At 32.9% G+C, this 17,994-nt stretch overlaps 1 protein-coding gene across 1 annotated transcript in view; it reads right to left on the bottom strand.

The window, feature by feature from the left end:
* Nucleotides 1–6,583: 6,583 nt before the first annotated feature.
* LOC139518118 (cAMP-dependent protein kinase catalytic subunit 3-like) overlaps nt 6,584–17,994 on the bottom strand; it is a 54,600-nt gene continuing 43,189 nt past the window's right edge. The window contains exons 4-8 of the mRNA XM_071309790.1: nt 13,291–13,410; nt 10,910–11,005; nt 9,993–10,050; nt 9,138–9,215; nt 6,584–7,297 (exon numbers count right to left, since the gene is read on the bottom strand). Coding sequence (XP_071165891.1) covers nt 7,172–7,297; nt 9,138–9,215; nt 9,993–10,050; nt 10,910–11,005; nt 13,291–13,410 — 478 coding nt within the window. The 3' untranslated portion in view covers nt 6,584–7,171. The remainder of the gene's footprint in view (nt 7,298–9,137; nt 9,216–9,992; nt 10,051–10,909; nt 11,006–13,290; nt 13,411–17,994) is intronic.

Genomic DNA, 17,994 nt, shown 5'->3' with positions numbered 1-17,994 from the left:
AAATATCTGTATCAAAATATTTGTTTTTTCAATATGTGCATCAGACAAATTAACAAAAGTAAAGGAAAAATATATCCAGGATTAAAAAACAATTGCTGGGGATTTGATCTCTCGCACACAGACAATATAAATTAAGTTTTACAATTTTAATGTTTTCCTATTGTATATATAAAGATAAGAATTTGTCATATTATTATTAAGAGGGGAAATACTTCATGAATGTAATCTCATGGGCATGCTAAAAAATAATTACATTTAAATTATTGCTTGTAGAATGCACAATACTCAAACATGTTTAAACACAAATTATAAAAGAAGAACTGTAAAAACTTATTATAATGCTTTAGGCTTACATCTCATAGTTAGGACTTCATTTAATAGATATCAAATATTCAAAACATTACCATACCATACCAGTGTATAATGATAACATATTAGTTAATTATAAAATATGTATTTTCTAACAAAATTGGTGGTAACCAGTATGCAATAATGTTTGTGTTAAATAAAATATATTGAATTGAATATATTGTGGTCAAGTCTCCTGGTTAAGAGTTACTGTGTAATTTATCAACATTTTACATGTGGTTAATCGAAAAATAATTTTCTGACTCTACACACAATGTTATTTATTTAATTTCAGAGATTTCAGAGATTATCCATTCCATGTTGTTGACAAAATAGATGTATGAACTATAATAACCCCCTAATCAAGAGATCACTTGTGTTGCTGTTGAATACTTTTATTGTGAGGAAGACAACATTACAGCAGTATTAAATAGCTTAGAAAACCAATCTACTTGACAAATAATTCACATTTTATACAAACAAACATAATAATTGTCCTTATTCAATGTCAAATTAAAACACAATATTGCAATTTCTATAATTTCAAGAAATGTCTACATGCATTTCACCACAAACAGCATGTGTTCAGAGAAAGTAGTCTATTACTACAAACAGCATGTGTTCAGAGAAAGTAGTCTATTACCACAAACAGCATGTGTTCAGAGAAAGTAGTATATTGTGTTCAGAGAAAGTAGTCTATTATGTTCAGAGAAAGTAGTCTATTGTGTTCAGAGAAAGTAGTCTATTGTGTTCAGAGAAAGTAGTCTATTGTGTTCAGAGAAAGTAGTCTATTATGTTCAGAGAAAGTAGTCTATTATGTGTCTATGTAGCATTTCACCACAAACAGCATGTGTTCAGAGAAAGTAGTCTATTATGTTCAGAGAAAGTAGTCTATAGTGTTCAGAGAAAGTAGTCTATTGTGTTCAGAGAAAGTAGTCTATTGTGTTCAGAGAAAGTAGTCTATTGTGTTCAGAGAAAGTAGTCTATTATGTGTCTATGTAGCATTTCCCCACAAACAGCATGTGTTCAGAGAAAGTAGTCTATTATGTTCAGAGAAAGTAGTCTATAGTGTTCAGAGAAAGTAGTCTATTGTGTTCAGAGAAAGTAGTCTTTTGTGTTCAGAGAAAGTAGTCTATTGTGTTCAGAGAAAGTAGTCTATTATGTTCAGAGAAAGTAGTCTATAGTGTTCAGAGAAAGTAGTCTATTGTGTTCAGAGAAAGTAGTCTATTATGTTCAAAGAAAGTAGTCTATAGTGTTCAGAGAAAGTAGTCTATTGTGTTCAGAGAAAGTAGTCTATTGTGTTCAGAGAAAGTAGTCTATTATGTGTCTATGTAGCATTTCCCCACAAACAGCATGTGTTCAGAGAAAGTAGTCTATTATGTGTCTATGTAGCATTTCCCCACAAACAGCATGTGTTCAGAGAAAGTAGTCTATTATGTTCAGAGAAAGTAGTCTATAGTGTTCAGAGAAAGTAGTCTATTATGTGTCTGTGTAGCATTTTACCACAAACAGCATGTGTTCAGAGAAAGTAGTCTATTATGTGTCTATGTAGCATTTCCCCACAAACAGCATGTGTTCAGAGAAAGTAGTCTATTATGTGTCTATGTAGGCTTAAGTTTGGAACCAAAATGAACCAGTAATAACTAATTATTTATACCTATTGTACACTCAGTAGTAAATACAGTAAATTTTAAGTCTAACTCAGTCAATTGCAATCGCCCTGTATCAGCCATCCCTGATGATATTGATATCAGTCACAGTTGCAAAGGCTTTCATGTATTTCGTCATGGAACATGAATGAGAGTCTTCTTGAGGTATATTATAAAGTGTATAGGATATGGCTTTTTGTATATCACACTGTATCAACCCTCAACCAATATCATCCTTAGAGCAGAGATTGTATTGGTGTCTCAGGCTGATAAGGGTGTGTTATATGATATTCATATGATATTTTTTATCTATTTGAAAGTAATTTAATAGTAGTTCTACGCTAAGTAGATATCCAGACTTGTATATCATTGTCTGGTTGTTTTTCTACTGGTAAGCTGGTGTGGAAACAACCTTCCTTTATTTATTAGTTCTGGACATTACCTGAAAATGCATTCCACAACTGTATATTACAGAGTAACTACAAACAATAGTACATTTTTATGTACAGAGATCTTTCTTTACACTGATTGCTTCATCATAAATTAAATAAAATAAAAGATAATGCACATAAAATTTTGATTTACAGATAAATATGTTAACTGACATCTTTTGATTATTTCTGAAATATACATGTTTAGCCTAATTTCTAAAGGTTAGTCTATAATGGGAAGAAATTATGTACTTTATATATCTTCAATAATCCTTCAAAATTAGAACATTGGGGTAGCTTTCCTTATAACAACCTGTTTTGAGAATGATGTAACAGAGATAAGATTGAGTGTATATTTTCTATTTATGCTTAACACTTTAATAAACAAGGAATCTTAAATTAAGTAAATATGCAACTCTGTTTTATTAATATCACAAGAGTTATCTTTCTTACAACATTTGTATAAATGGAGTCATCTCTTTAATAAATTACTATAAATTAAAACAATTAAAGCTTCTATAGAATCTAACATAATTTACTACTGAGAGTAAAAAGACTGTCTACTTCTCACCAAACACAAATGTCCTTCATATTATCAGAGGTATTCACTAAAAAATAATGCTATCAAAAAACAATCCCTCATTCACCATCAAGGGTAAATGAGGAAAATAAACACAAAGTTACAATACAAGCCATACTATTCTTATTGTTCAAAGGGTTTTTGATCACAACTTTTAATCTCTCTTTGTCTATTTATATAAAAATTTCAGAAAAAATATCACATATTTATATTATTTTAAGTAGAAAATATAAAAAAAATATTTGGTTAAAATAATATTTAAAAATTGAGATTTAAAAACAATACAACCAATCATTGGCACAAAATAATAAATATTTTATAAATATATCAGTCTATATACATTATAAACAGTAAACTAGAGGGTCCAAGGACCCTGTGTCGCTCACCTGATATTTTTATTTACAATTGTTGCATGATAAATGCAACTGTTGTACTGTCGTTTAGTTTCAGAGATATAATACTAAAAAGTGCATTTGAAACCTATGTTTTATTTCAGCCATGTGGGCAGGCAGGGTCATCATACACAGTGGTCCCTGGATATCCTAGTGGTGATTTAAACCAAGTTTGTTTAAATTCGACAGTTGTTTCAGGGGAGAATTTTTGTAAAATTTATCTAACAAGAAATGCAAAGTAATGAGAAAGTTGTGAAGTAGTTTTATTGTTGTTTTTGAGTGATAAGCCAAAAACTGCATTTTACCCCTATCTTCTATTTTTAGCCATGGCGGGCATCTTGGTTGGTTGGCTGGATCACCGGACACAATTTTTAAACTAGATACCCCAATGATGATTGTGGCCAAGTTTGGTTTAATTTAATCCAGTAGTTTCAGAGGAGAAGATTTTTGTAAAAGATAACTAAGATTTACGAAAAATGGTTAAAAATTGACTTTAAAGGGCAATAACTCCTAAAGGGGTCAACAGACCATTTTGGTCATGTTGACTTATTTGTAGATCTTACTTAGCTGAACATTTTTGCTGTTTACTGTTTATCTTTATCTATAATAATATTCAAGATAATAACCAAAAACAGCAAAATTTCCTTAAAATTACCAATTCAGGGGCAGCAACCTATCAAAGAGTTGTCCCATTCATCTCAAAATTTCAGGGCAGATAGATCTTGACCTGATAAACAATTTTACTAAGTCAGATTTGCTCTAAATGCTTCGTTTTTGAGTGATAAGCCAAAAACTGCATTTTACCCCTATGTTCTATTTTTAGCCATGGCGGCCATCTTGGTTGGTTGGCGGGATCACCGGACACAATTTGTAAACTAGATACCCGAATGATGATGGTGGCCAAGTTTGGTTTAATTTGGTCCCGTAGTTTCAGAGGAGAAGATTTTTGTAAAAGATAATTAAGATTTACGAAAAATGGTTAAAAATTGACTATAAAGGGCAATAACTTCTAAAGGGGTCAACAGACCATTTTGGTCATGTTGACTTATTTGTAGATCTTACTTTGCTGAACATTTTTGCTGTTTACAGTTTATCTCTATCTATAATAATATTCAAGATAATAACCAAAAACATTAAAATTTTCTCAAAATTACCAATTCAGGGGCAGCAACCCAACAACGGGTTGTCCGATTCATCTGACAATTTCAGGGCAGATAGATCTTAACCTGATAAACAATTTTACCCCATGTCAGATTTGCTCTAAATGCTTTGGTTTTTGAGTTATAAGCCAAAAACTGCATTTTAACCCTATGTTCTATTTTTAGCCATGGCGGCCATCTTGGTTGGTTGGGCGGGTCACCGGACACAATTTTTAAACTAGATACCCTAATAATGATTTTGGCCATGTTTGGTTAAATTTGGCCCAGCAGTTTCAGAGGAGAAGATTTTTGTAAAAGTTAACGACGACGGACGCAGGACGACGACGGACGACGACGGACGACGCCGGACGCCGGACGCCAAGTGATGAGAAAAGCTCACTTGGCCCTTCGGGCCAGGTGAGCTAAAAAAGGATTTGTAGAGTTATTGAAATGATTCCTGAAGTTTACAAGAAAGAAAGAATAGTGAAGAACACATCTTAATCTTCATTGGTAAGTAACTATGTGTAGGCACAATACATGTGAATATAAGAGGAGACAGCAACCCAGCAATAAAATACAAACAATTAAACATCAGTCTCTCACAATTGACAAGTGCCTAGACCATATACCACTAAATTGATTACAGACTTCACATCTGCCACTAAATTGATGACTTCACATCTGCCACTAAATTGATGACTTCACATCTGCCACTAAATTGATGACAGACTTCACATCTGCCACTAAATTGATGACTTCACATCTGCCACTAAATTGATGACTTCACATCTGCCACTAAATTGATGACAGACTTTTCATCTGCCACTAAATTGATGACTTCACATCTGCCACTAAATTGATGACAGACTTCACATCTGCCACTAAATTGATGACAGACTTCACATCTGCCACTAAATTGATGATAAACTTTACATCGGCCACTAAACTGATGACAGTCTTAACATGTTTTAATACTAAAAGTAGCACTATAAAGGGATAAAAAAACAAAATAAATAAGCTATATATTATATTCAAAATATGGATAAACCAATATTAAATATAAAATTAGTAAAAGTTATCTAAATTAGGATCTTCACAGAGATTATTCATCAATGAAATCATTCACACTGACAAAACAAAACTTTTAAATAATCTTTTTCACAAAAAAACTAAAACTAGGCTGGATCAATTGTACCATACATTGTCTTTAAAGCTCTCTCACATTCAAAACACATATGATATATATAATGATAATATAACAAACTCAGATTAATGGAATTCATGTTATTATTATTCCAGAGTCTACAGACTACTTCTTTTATAAAATATAAAAAAATTTAAGAATCACAGATTTGATGGGCATATTCACTCTTACATATAAATGGCAATCATTCGATTTATTTTCGGAAACCAATTTACATTTTACAAAAATTTAGCATTCCTTATAAAATAACCTCTAATTCGAACATAAAGGTAATGGAACTTGGATTAATTTTCCCCGTAATAATATTTGTGTTTCTGATTACAAATTAGAAACTTCAAAGGGACTTTTATTGTTTTTATATAGATAAGAAAATCAATGTCTAATATAAATTTAAGTGCACATGTTTCTAAATTAATATTGTAAGCATAAGACCTAAATGGATGAGCCCAATGTTTTGTGGGCCAAGTTCTGTATGCATAAGACCTTAATGGATGAGCCCAATGTTTTGTGGGCCAAGTTCTGTATGCATAAGACCTTAATGGATGAGCCCAATGTTTTGTGGGCCAAGTTCTGTATGCATAAGACCTTAATGGATGAGCACAATGTTTTGTTGGCCAAGTTCTGTACGCATAAGACCTTAATGGATGAGCCCAATGTTTTTTCAGCAAGTTCTGAACAAAAGTCCAGATATTTTATGCCAAAAAATTGCAAAGTTCATACAAAAATGGATCCAACATAGAAAGGTCTTAAAACAGACGAAAATATTAAAAAATCATTAAAAATATCCTGTAAACATGGTTAAAGAGTAAAATCAGGTTGCCAGATAACAATATTATAACATTTCTTTTTGTCTGATATTAAAGATATTAAAGATATAAAGATATAAAATATCTTAACCTTCTTGACAACTGCAAGGGGACTCTGCACAGCTAATTAAAATAAATGAAGTGTTTGCATTAGAATCACTAGTTGTTTTGAATTTGAAAACTGCTGACATCCATAAAAATATGCTTTAATTCCTATACCATCATTTCTTCTTTCAAATTTCGGCATTCAAAAATTTGATGAGTAACTGAAAGCGTATTTTTCCAAAGACAACTAGTAAAGGTCATCGATATTCTGTTTCTATTCCATAATCCTGATTGTCTTAATACGGGTCACATTATAAACTCTATATTGAGAATATCAATGAATAGTGTACACATTGAAATACCAAAGAAATCCTCCAAAAAGTTGATGTCACAGAAAATTATAATTCCATTTGAATTGCCTAGATGTATGACCACTAACAATGGACACAAATGCTTGACCACTAACAATGGACATAGATGTATGACCACTTACAATGGACACAGATGTATGACCACTTATAATGGACATAATAAATTGCTGCCACTGTCCATATTATGCTATGAGTACCAGGCGAGATCAGAATTCTTGGAACGGTTCTATTTCAGCTTCTGTAGCTGCTGGTACGGAGTTAATGTCAGTCTCTGGATATTCATCAAAGTTCTTAGTATCACCAGCATGAGATAACTTAGGAACAACAGGGGGCTGAAATAAAAAATAAGAGAGTTAAATTCATCAAAGTTCTAAGTATCACCAGCATGAGATAACTTTGGAACAACAGGGGGCTGAAATACAAAATAAGAGAGTTAAATTCATCAAAGTTCTAAGTATCACCAGCATGAGATAGCTTAGGAACAACCAGAGGACTGAAATAACAAATAAGAGAGTTATATTCATCAAAGTTCTAAGTATCACCAGCATGAGATAGCTTAGGAACAACCAGAGGACTGAAATAACAAATAAGAGAGTTATATTCATCAAAGTTCTAAGTATCACCAGCATGAGATAACTTTGGAACAACAGGGGGCTGGAATAAAAAATAAAAGAGTTATGTTCATCAAAGTTCTTAGTGTCACCAGCATGAGATAACTTAGGAACAACAGGGGGCTGAAATAAAAAAATGGGAGTTGTTATCAGATAGACTTTTTATATATCATATGGCACTCAGTTTGTATTCATACAATATGAAAACTACCAACAACCTTATATGGTTTCCCTGTACAAGTTGTTACATATCACAAAAGATGCAGACCTATTATATTAATATATGGTAAATTCACTCATTTTTTCAAGTTATTGGTTTAAATTAATTCAGATCTTGGTAAGGTCGCAATATGAACAGCATGATTTTTTTTCTTTTCATTGTTTTCCATGATTATACTACCTCCTCATTACACTCTAACAACAATCCTGCTTTGATTATACCACATTCTCACCACGCTTTTTCTAAGATTATCATGATCTTGCTACGCTCATCACATTCTCATTACGACCATATCATGAGTTATCTGATTGCAACATGATGCAACATCTTGCATATTAATACTGTTCTATTCCTTCTATTTCTGAATAATACATAGATTTCTCTGGACAACACAGTCATGGCACCAAAATCTACCAGAACATGTGGGCATGGTGTTGGGGTAGATGTAGAGGCAGAGGGAGATCTGATAGTATTGAATCCTAATACAGCAGAGATGTCGGAACGACTAATGTAAACTGAATCACAACCTTATGTTGGTCCATCAAACAATAAATAAGGATGTTTCAGTGAATGATAGCAGGGATGACACAGATACAGACAAACAAAACCTGGAGAGCTATTATATATTTTTTGTGAAAATGACAATGAGCATGATGGTCTTAGGATGAACATAGTCAGATCGTAAGAGCATGATGAGGACGGCATGGGCATGCTAGAATCTTACTATTGTATTTAAGAGTGTGGAGTAAAGTTGGTAAAGTCTTAGTGGAAGGGTAGTTGGGTCGCAGTGAGAGCGTGATGGTTGTAGTGAGCAGATAATAACAACACTGCGAGATCGTAGGGAAGTCTCTCCGAATAGAATCATGCTTTCAATACGATGGTACAGCGATCTTTGCGATCTTACCACGTCCTTACTGCACTCTCACTACGCTTCTACTGCGACCTGATTTCGCCTTGACCGCACCATGATTGTTTTGAACATTAAAGTAAGCCACGCTCATCATGATCTTAAAGACCTCACCACGACTGCGATCTACACGATCATCAAAATTTCCATTTTTTTATCACAGGTCGTAGTGCAATCATGGACCAGTGGGACTGGGTTATTACTCTTTCAAAATATATAATGAAAATAATTTGAGTATAATTCATTTTCACTATTAAGTCTTAGGGCTTTCTTAATATAAATATATACTAAGAAAGATAGACAATCAGAAATTAAGTCACAGCAAAATCAGCTGCTCAAGGCAAAAAATGAAATATCATTGTAAATGAGTTAATGTATAGTACATTTTTTTTTTACATCTGTCAGATTTTTATAAACAATGTTATTGCACTCACCGTTAATTTCCTGGCCACAACATCTTCCCAAACAATATTCTTAAACCATTTATGTCTTTTACAATCTTCTGTACCATTCTATTGAAGAAAAATACATTGTCATGGTATCCTTGTTACATTATGATCTTTTTAGATATTGTATTCAAATGAGTATACAGTATGCTGTTTTTTGTCTTAAAAATATCATGTCTGTAAGATGACTTTTTGGATATTGTATTTAAATAAGTAAACAGTATATTGTTTTGTTTTGTCTTACAAATATCCTGTCTGTAATTGACAAATGTAAGGCCATTTTCTCCCTTGAATTCAAAATGTTTTTATAAACCTAAAAAAAACCAAACCCTTAGGTGATCATTACACAACAGTCTGTCAGAAATCTGTTTTTATTGCCTTTTATTGCTAACATCCACCTCATCTGGGTGGAAAGTTGTCTCATTCGTACTTCTTCATTTGAAAAGAAATTTAATAAACTCAATTCAGTTTTCTCTTTTGAATTGTTTTTCATTGGTCACTTTGAAAAGGCGACATGGGAATTGCTCATTGTTGAAGGTAGAATAGTAAGCTGTAGTTGGTACTTTCTGTGTCATTTGGTACCCTGTGAAGAAATGTTGAAAATCAAATATTGCCTTTTTATATCAAACTTCCCATCATTTTGTGAATCGGTCATGCAAAATAAAATCCTGACAATATGATTTTTTTACCTTAAGGTAAACTGTAGGAAAATAACTGAGAACATAACCTTTACCTAAACAAATATAAAAAGAGAATTATAATACATTTGATTTTTACTTTACTGCACCAGATATCCCAAAGATATTTATTCCATAATGATATTGTACTTGTATATACACCTACCTTCATATTACCAAGTCGCTTCGTTCTGTCTTGGACTAATAACTTCTTTATAAGATCTCTGTCAATAGATTAATATATCATATACTTAGTACTAATACAGAAGTTTTGAGGTTTTTTTTTCTAGTCTGTACCATCTACCCTGTATCGGCCCTCGGGACTAATATTGGTTTCTAATGGTGATGCTGCATTGAAGACAAAGAAATCTTAACATAAGGTTTCCTAGTCATTCTAAATAAGAAATAGTTCATGCAGACTGTAGATTAGTTTGAAATGGTCTGATCTGTTGTGTTTGAATTTCATCCCTAGTGTAAGTGGGAAAAAAAGAAAAAAATTTGTTTCAGATACTATCTAATTACTACCAAGAACCTTCTGTCCAAGTTCAGTAAAATTGTGTGAATGTTTGACAAAAAATTCTCAAAAAAACAAAATGTAAGGAAACTAATGGTGTAGACTCTATGGTTTCTATGTCCTTCCTTTGTGGTGACTTTTGTTACAGAAGAAACAAACGTAAGGAAACTAATGGTGCAGACTCTATGGTTTCTTTGTCCTTCCTTTGTGACTTTTGTTACAGAAGAAACAAACGTAAGGAAACTAATGGTGTAGACTCTATGGTTTCTATGTCCTTCCTTTGTGGTGACTTTTGTTACAGAAGAAACAAAAACATTGGAAAATAGGAAATTTAACAGTAATAATTTTTGTATTTTTATCAGTTGCAATGCAGTGGCGGATTTAAAAATTTTCATAAGAGGGGGCCCACTGAATGCCTAAAGGGGGGGGAGGCCGATTACATCACACTTAAGTGATTCCCTATATAACCAACCAAATTTTTCTGAAAAAGGGGGGGCCCGGTCCCCCCCCCCAAAAAAAAATCCGCCTCTGCAATGCAAGATGAGTTAACAAAACTTGCTAAGGCTTACTTCGCTACAGGGTCTAAATGTCTGGGCCATTCTATTTTTCCCTCCAAAATCTTCTCATAAATCTTGAAAGTATTTTCATCAAAGAATGGAGGATAACTACAATGAAAAGAAAGAAATATGATTATTAATATATTCTTTATAATTGTTAAATACATTTGTTTCCATGTCCAACAATAGGAACTTAGTTGACACAGATAACAAAATACAAGTTTATAAACACATCCTAATGACGCTTTATTCAAATCCTCCTTTGGCAATAAACAGACAAAAGTAAACTGTAACCTTCAAAATTAATCTATAGTTTTTATCTTGCAAAAATCTATGAACAAATAAACCTAGTTGGCAATTAACAAATAGGCCAAATTCTATAAGGTATAAAAGAGATCAGAGAAAACAAGCCTTTTGTTAGCCATTATAATGCTTTGATCTCATATATATGAGCTTTGCTATGGTTATACAATTATGCAAACAAGTCACAAATTTTCATTTAATTTGTTAACCAGAGAAGTTCTTTTTTATAACCTCTATTTGACACCATAGATCAATTAATAATTGTTTGTATTATACCTCAGTTATCATTTTCTATATAAAATAAGTACACAATATTTTCACTATTTTGCAAATTACAAGCTTTGAACTATTGAACCGGTAAAAGATTTCCAATTATTGGACCTGGGTGAAACTATTTGACCGCAAGCGTCATTATATTTCGAGGAATTTTAAATGCAGCTACACGATTGGAGGATTTTGAAAATAACGCGGGAGTAACAACGTCGTGTTTTACCTATTGTATCTAGTATAGGGTTGACACCAGTGCAAGACGTAGCCTTAGCATTTGAACATAACTATGAAGTTAACGTTATGGTTTTGTTTCTTCTTTTTAATATGAAGGTATTTGATTTACTAGTATCATCACCATTTATTGTCTGTTGTCTTTTCTGATATAATAAAACACTTACTGACTGGATATTCGTGGAATAGTAAGTTTATTGTCCCTTGGATACAACTATTGCCCTCGGCTACACCTCAGGACAATAGTTGCTCCTAAGGACAATAAACTTACATACATGTATCAAAGTCACATGTCCATTTAATAGCAATCTCTGGATTTGACCATGTTATTTATAAGATTGTATCCGGTAACAAATAAGAATGAAATATTGATACTTTATAACAATTCCATGCATTGTGTATTGTTTCGGAACTTTCTAGTTTAAGAGATAACTGTATTGTATTTGAAGCTTTAAGGACGTCCATCAGTAGTTTTACTGTCGCAAATTTAGCTTACCTGGCGACGTGTAGCAGAGACAGGGAAAGGGGTATTTGCGACAGTAAAACTACCGATGGACGTCTGCAAAGCTTCAAATTATCTCTATTCTAATGCAAAACAAGTTCATAATTAAATTTCAATCATTATTTCAGTGTAAAATCTTCATTAAAGAAAATTCCCTGAAAAGATGTTATCTTCTTTGGCCCCTACACTGGGTGACGTCATATGTATGCTTCCTGCACCAAACATAAACACCGGGCATTTTCTGGCTTCTGTGCCGCTTCAGAATGTAATATTAATTGATAAAAACAAGAATTGTAGGTGCAACATGTGAGCTTTTTGGCTTATTATTGTAGAAATTACATGTCAATACATTTAGTAATCAAAATGTCGGCTTCCTTAGTTACAGACAAGGACATAGAGAATTTTACGCTAAATGTCATCCAATCAGAACCATTGATACAAAATAATTGCATTAGAATTTCATTTATATACATTTTACATGTTGGTAAGCAAATGTAAGAGCATTAGACAACTAATGTTCCTTTAATATGAGGCAGGCATTACCTGTGAATGGGGACGAAGTCTGTATTTTTTTTTTTAATTCAAACATGTTGATAAAAAAAAACCGGAAATACCGTAACGTTTCCGATGTTGGTTCTGTTGTTAGGGGTTTAGTTGTGACGTTATTTAAGTTATGACGTCATATTCAATGTAAACAAAGAAACGCTGTTATCCAGGTAACGTTTTTTTTCATATCAAACAATTATTAAAAATGATTGGGTGTTGAGTTCCTTCCTATATTTGTTGATATGTTGATATGTTGATAAATATACATTTTATTCAAAGTCTCATGCAAACAAGACCGGAAAAGGAAAAAGACGGGAAACGGAAGTAGATCTGAAAAAAAAAGTTAACGATTTTGAGTTCATTAGTACAATGAAAAATTCGGGAAATTTTCCTGATTTTTTTTTTTTTTTTTTTTTTTTATTGAATTTTTCTACCGTAATTGGGGACTTCGTCCCCATATCAAAACTCTCTTACATATTAAGGATAAATCAATGAGGTTTATAACCTACAATGAAATATAAGTACTATAGATAATACTAACCCTACAAGCATTTCATATATTAATATTCCTAAAGACCACCAGTCGACAGCCTTGTTATGTCCCCTTGACTGTATGATTTCAGGAGCAAGATATTCAGGTGTACCACACAATGTCCAGGTTCTGGAAAATAAGATCACAGAATGTTTATTGTTATCTTATAAATATAAATTTATTAAAACATTGGTATATTTACTTTCAATAGTACAAAAACAAAACCATGAAATCATGTCACAAGACAAAAGTTTTGTTTTGAAACAAAATAAATTCATGGATAACCATGATTAATATATATCTCCAATTATCTGTAGATGCAAATTATGACATTTTTGGTTTGATCTCAAAGTACTAAAAGATTGCTGTTCGGGGACACAATATTTTTATTGATTGGGTTTTTAATCTATGAATTTTTAAAGAGCTTAGATGTCCTTATATTTTATTGATAATGTTAAACAAGAGTGCACACACTGAAATGTCTCGCCTTCTTTACTAATCATTGATATTATGTTGATACTCTTTATTACGACTGTCACATAAACTTAACATGAATCATGAAAATGAGGTCAAGGTCAGTTGAACCATATGCCAGGCAGACATGTACAGCTAACAATGCTTCCATACAACAAACATGACAAATATAGTTGAGCCTATTGCTTATAGTTTAAGAAAATAGACCAAAACACAAAAACTTAACACTGAGCAATGAACCGTGAAAACCAGGTCAAGGTCAAATAAAACCTGCACGATTGACATATAGATCATAAAATATTTCCATACACCAAATATAGTTGACCTATGACATATAGTATTAGATAAAAAGACCAAAACTCAAAAACGTAACTTTGACCACTGAACCATGAAAATGAGGTCAAGGTCAGATGACATCTGCCCGCTAGACATGTACACCTTACAATCATTCCATACAACAAATATAGTAAACCTATTGCATAAAGTATGAGAAAAACAGACCAAAACACAAAAACTTAACTATAACCACTGAACCATGAAAATGAGATCAAGGTCAGATGACATCTGCCCGCTAGACATGTACACCTTACAATCATTCCATACAACAAATATAGTAAACCTATTGCATATAGTATGAGAAAAACAGACCAAAACACAAAATCTAAACAATAATCACTGAACCATGAAAATGAGGTCAAGGTCAGATGACACCTGCCAGTTGGACATGTACACCTTACAGTCCTTCCATACACCGAATATACTAGACATATTGCTTATAGTATCTGAGATATGGACTTGACCACCAAAACTTAACCTTGTTCACTGATCCATGAAATGAGGTCGAGGTCAAGTGAAAACTGTCTGACGGGCATGAGGACCTTGCAAGGTACGCACATACGAAATATAGTTATCCTATTACTTACAGTAAGAGAGAATTTAACATTACAAAAAATCTGAACTTTTTTTTCAAGTGGTCACTGAACCATGAAAATGAGGTCAAGGACAATGGACATGTGACTGACGGAAACTTCGTAACATGAGGCATCCATATACAAAATATGAAGCATCCAGGTCTTCCACATTCTAAAATATATAGCTTTTAAGAAGTGAGCTAACACCGCCGCCGCTGTAGCCGCCGCCGCCGTAGCCGCCGCCGCCGTAGCCGCCGGATCACTATCCCTATGTCGAGCTTTCTGCAACAAAAGTTGCAGGCTCGACAAAAATGTGTGGAAATATGTTTGATCATCCTGTAAAATAATATCTATTTTTTCAAATTAGTTTTAATGTAAAAAATTTAGAATAAATCAGTAGATTAAATACAGAATGTTTGTTATAGCACTAAATAGTCTTTTGTCTTTATTAATCCTTGTCATAAACTGTTCTGTGAAAATGCACTCATATCTAACAAACTTGCATTCAATGGGTTAGTTTAAAAATTTCCTATTATGCCTTAAGTATGGGGAATGTCATAGGATAAAATATTTTGTGAAGATAGAACATCACTTAATCATTGTCGTCAAATATGCATACAATATTTCCCCCTCCACGTTACATAAACAACTATCATTGTTGTCAATATGCATTCAATTTATCCTCCTTTAGTTACATAAACAACCATCCATCATATTAACTCCTAACTCAGCAGATTGTAACATGTATAGTGTTTTTATTTAGTCAATCAGATACACTATTTACCTACTGGTTGTAATTAGTAGTTGGCAAAGTCATTAAGTTATTTCTTACTTACAGGTACAAAAGCTAAAGATAGTAAACAGACATTACTTAAACATTAATCAAGGCAGAGATGACACAACAATGACATTCTTCTTTCATCCTCATAGAATGTAAATAGTCTCAGATACCACCAGTAGTATGTCAATAGTCTGATAGGGCAAATGTCAACAATCCTTAATAGTTATCCCACAAGGACGTAAGATCACTAACACTGACACACCACGTCCTTGTGGGATAACTATTTTACATCCCAGCTGTTTTAGATAGGACAAAAAACCATTTACAATTCTTAAGATCTAGTTTAGAATGCCACAAAACCATTATAATATACTTTATATATTACTATATGATGAATACTCTTTATGACCCTCGAACTTGAAGAGTAGATATCAAACAATGTCAACTCGCCCCACTTGCCAATCGGCCAACACTATATCGCCACTTTATAAAAAATTCGCCCCACTCTTGTTTACCGACTCCCCCACTTTTGAAAAAGTGTAAAATCAAATTTAGCAATCAGTCTGACAACTCACTTATTAACGAGGAAGGTTTAAACCACACTGATTAAAGGTCTGCCAACTCCCCCATTTATAAAAAGATCTTGCTTCCTTTAAGTATGTTAAATTACTGTTAGTTAATATCCAGTCGTCCTGGTGTAGTGGTATGTGTCATGGCTTGATATGCTAAAGGTCTGAGTTCAAATCCCAGCATATACACTGGATTTTTTCTATGTACATTTTGATAATCTTTTCCGTATAATTAATTATAACTTTTAAAGTGGATTTGACATTCCCGCCAAAATGTAACAGAACAAAGGAATGCACGCATAACAAAGAAACTCAAACTGGGGTGATATGGTAGGGGTGATGCGGCTCAGATCACCCCTGTTAGAACAAAGGAGCTGGGATGTAATCTTTATTACAAATAGTATGAGACAGGATCATCTTTGAAATCTAACAAGGCTTTCTGCAGACCTTTATCCTATCCTAATGGTTATATACTGAATCATCAATGTTTCTTAAAGTATAATCCTGATGATCAGGATTACCATCAACTTGATTTAAGAAAAGACAAGGACTGTAAAATATTTGAATTTCCATGAATAAATCAATAACTTCAAAAGAAATTTTCATATATTTCAGGTTATCTGTTCATTTTCTGAAGTAATTTACACAACAAAATCTCTAACAATAAGTTTGCTACAAATGAGCTAAAAATTTATCAGGAAAGTACATTGTAGCTCCAAGTTTGCTACAAATGAGCTATTAATTTTTTAGGGAATTTGCTCCAAGTTTGTACACATCATCAGGGAAATCGCTCAAATTTTGCTATAAATGAGCTACCAATTTATCAGGGAAGTGTTCCAAGTTTGCTACAAATGAGCTGTTAATTTTATCAGGGAAGTTGCTTCAAGTTTGCTACAAATGAGCTATCAATTTTATCAGGGAAGTTGCCCTTAGTTTGCTACAAATGATGACCTATCACACTTTCAGGGAAGTTGCTCCAAGTTTGCTACAAATGAGCTATCAATTTTATCAGGGAAGTAGCTTCATGTTTGCTACAAATGAGCTATCAATTTTATAAGGGAAGTAGCTTCATGCTTGCTACAAATGAGCTATCAATTTTATCAGGGAAGCTAGTAGCTTCAAGTTTGCTACAAATGAGCTATCAATTTATCAGGGAAGTTTCTCCAAGTTTGCTACAAATGAGCTATCAATTTTATCAGGGAAGTCGCTCAAAGTTTGCTACAAATGAGCTACCAATTTATCAGGGAAGTTTCTCCAAGTTTGCTACAAATGAGCTATTAATTTTATCCGGGAAGTTGCTACAAGTTTGGTACAAATGAGCTATCAATTTTATCAGGGAAGTTGCCCTTAGTTTGCTACAAATGATGACCTATCACACTTTCAAGGAAGAAGCTTCATGTTTGCTACAAATGAGCTATCAATTTTATCAGGGAAGCTAGTAGCTTCAAGTTTGCTACAAATGAGCTATCAATTTTATCAGAAAAGTAGCTTCAAGTCTATCAATTTTATTGGGGAAGTTGCTTCAAGTTTGCAACAAATGAGCTATCTCATTAACAGGGAAGCTGCTCAATGTTAGCTAAAAATGAGCTACCAATATCAGGGAAGTAGTTCAAGTTAACTATAAATTATCAGGGAAGTTGCTCTAAGTTTGCCTGGTAAAACAATTTGAAATTTTTTTAAATAAGTTTTTCTGTTGAAATATTTGAAAAGAATGAAAAGTGTATGGATGGACTTATTGTGTCCAACAAAATACATATGTTAAGCCTACTTCCTTTGTGATTTTTGGATTATTGTGGGTTGGTTTTCATTAAAATATTACTATTTTATGAATTGAGTCTTCAATCAATCTATGGGCAAAATTATTATCAGAACCACTCAGTAAAATCCTGAGAAAGGTGACTTGACAGCATGGTAACTCTGTGTCAATGAATAATAGAGTTGTTATTGAGTACATGAAGTCAGATTGTGAGTAATATCT

This window comes from Mytilus edulis, chromosome 3 (genome assembly GCF_963676685.1).
Source record: "Mytilus edulis chromosome 3, xbMytEdul2.2, whole genome shotgun sequence".
NCBI lineage: Eukaryota > Metazoa > Mollusca > Bivalvia > Mytilida > Mytilidae > Mytilus > Mytilus edulis.
Note: the sequence above shows the minus strand (reverse complement) of the source record. Positions and strands in the feature narration are given on the sequence as shown.